General features: G+C 38.9%; 1 protein-coding gene across 1 annotated transcript in view; it reads right to left on the minus strand.

Moving 5' to 3' along the window:
• Window positions 1–907, minus strand: part of SARC_00939 (hypothetical protein) — a 9193-nt gene extending 8286 nt beyond the window's left edge. Inside the window, exon 1 of the mRNA XM_014305364.1 lies at window positions 130–907. Coding sequence (XP_014160839.1) covers window positions 130–747 — 618 coding nt within the window. The 5' untranslated portion in view covers window positions 748–907. The remainder of the gene's footprint in view (window positions 1–129) is intronic.
• Between the last annotated feature and the right edge of the window lie 473 nt (window positions 908–1380).

Below are 1380 nucleotides of genomic sequence, written 5' to 3' on the forward strand. Positions count from 1 at the left end.
TATATATATATATATATATAGTATACTATTATAGTATCATATATATATATATATATATATATATATAATATATTATTATGTATATATATATATATATTATGTGTATGTGTAGGTGTGTATAGGAATTACCTTGACAGTCAGCGTGCACACTAACAACACTGAAAGTTTCTCGATGATTCCGTTCTCCAGCGCAACTATTTTCAGAAATCCAGTCACCAACCCATGATCATATACAATCGGTGTGTGTACATCGAGCGTGAATTTGTAGTTCATAACTACTTTCAATTTAGATTTCTTGAAGTTAAAGGTCCCCAAACTGTTGCGCCTCCTATTAATTCCACCAAGCACGGAGCTGCTTGTACTACCACTCCTTACATTTGCTTCCGTTCGCTGTGAACACAATGAGTCTGTATTTACTGGTGCTGCATCAACGTCTCCCTCAAGCTCCTGTACTGGTGAACTTGAGGTTGTGCGTGCGTGTGTGGGCGGTTGTCGATGGTCACCAGTGGTCTCTGTTGCAGTTGGTTTGTCTTCAGCCTGCTGATTCTCGTTAGCAACTGCCTGTGTATTTATATCTTGGCAAGGATCACCCGCACCGTTGGAATCCGTCTGAAGGCTCTCATGCTCCAACATAGTCTCCAGTGTAGAGCCCAATAAAGTTATTGAGAAGGGGGTTGGATTGCTGAAACTACGGTTTCGGCCGATGGCAGCTCTAGTGGCATTGACTGATAAGGTACTATGAGCCATTCTGACCTCGTTTATCTCGCTACCCTAATAAGAATAGTTCAGTTGTGTATCGAAGGTAGAGCAACTATTCGACGCCACTGTTTGAGTATTACCAGAGCCCTATAGCTCAGAAATCACCATGTAACTTGTCCTAAAATACACACCAACAACTTTGTCAATATGAACAGTATGATGTATGACGCAAATTTATATAAAATAATAAATACATATTTTAAAAAATTGTCCGCGCGGTGGCGCGGTGGCGGCGGTGTTCAGCGTTCACGTTTTCCGTTTTTGTTGTTATTGTGAACTTCTTGTGACTCATGTGACTGATGTCAACTGATGAATGAGCAGAGAGAGAGTAAATATTTAAATATTGGAGACTAGTCAGCAGGTCAGTAGTCACTCTACTAGTGGTCTTCTGCGCTTGTTCAGACATAGCCTTCTGAAATGTCTAATTTTCAGATCTTGTGCGTATTTTTCTTGATTTTTTTAGATCACAGGGGGAAGTTGGGAAAGCTTTCAAAAATAAAATCGCAGAAGGGAGTACATAAATATGTAGGGACTTTTATAATTTACTATATACATATATAAATACTTTGCAGTCAAATCTCCTGGCTATTATGTAGTCAAAATTAACTAGTTAACCTTGAT

Source organism: Sphaeroforma arctica (assembly GCF_001186125.1).
Source record: "Sphaeroforma arctica JP610 unplaced genomic scaffold supercont1.33, whole genome shotgun sequence".
Classification (NCBI taxonomy): domain Eukaryota; class Ichthyosporea; order Ichthyophonida; genus Sphaeroforma; species Sphaeroforma arctica.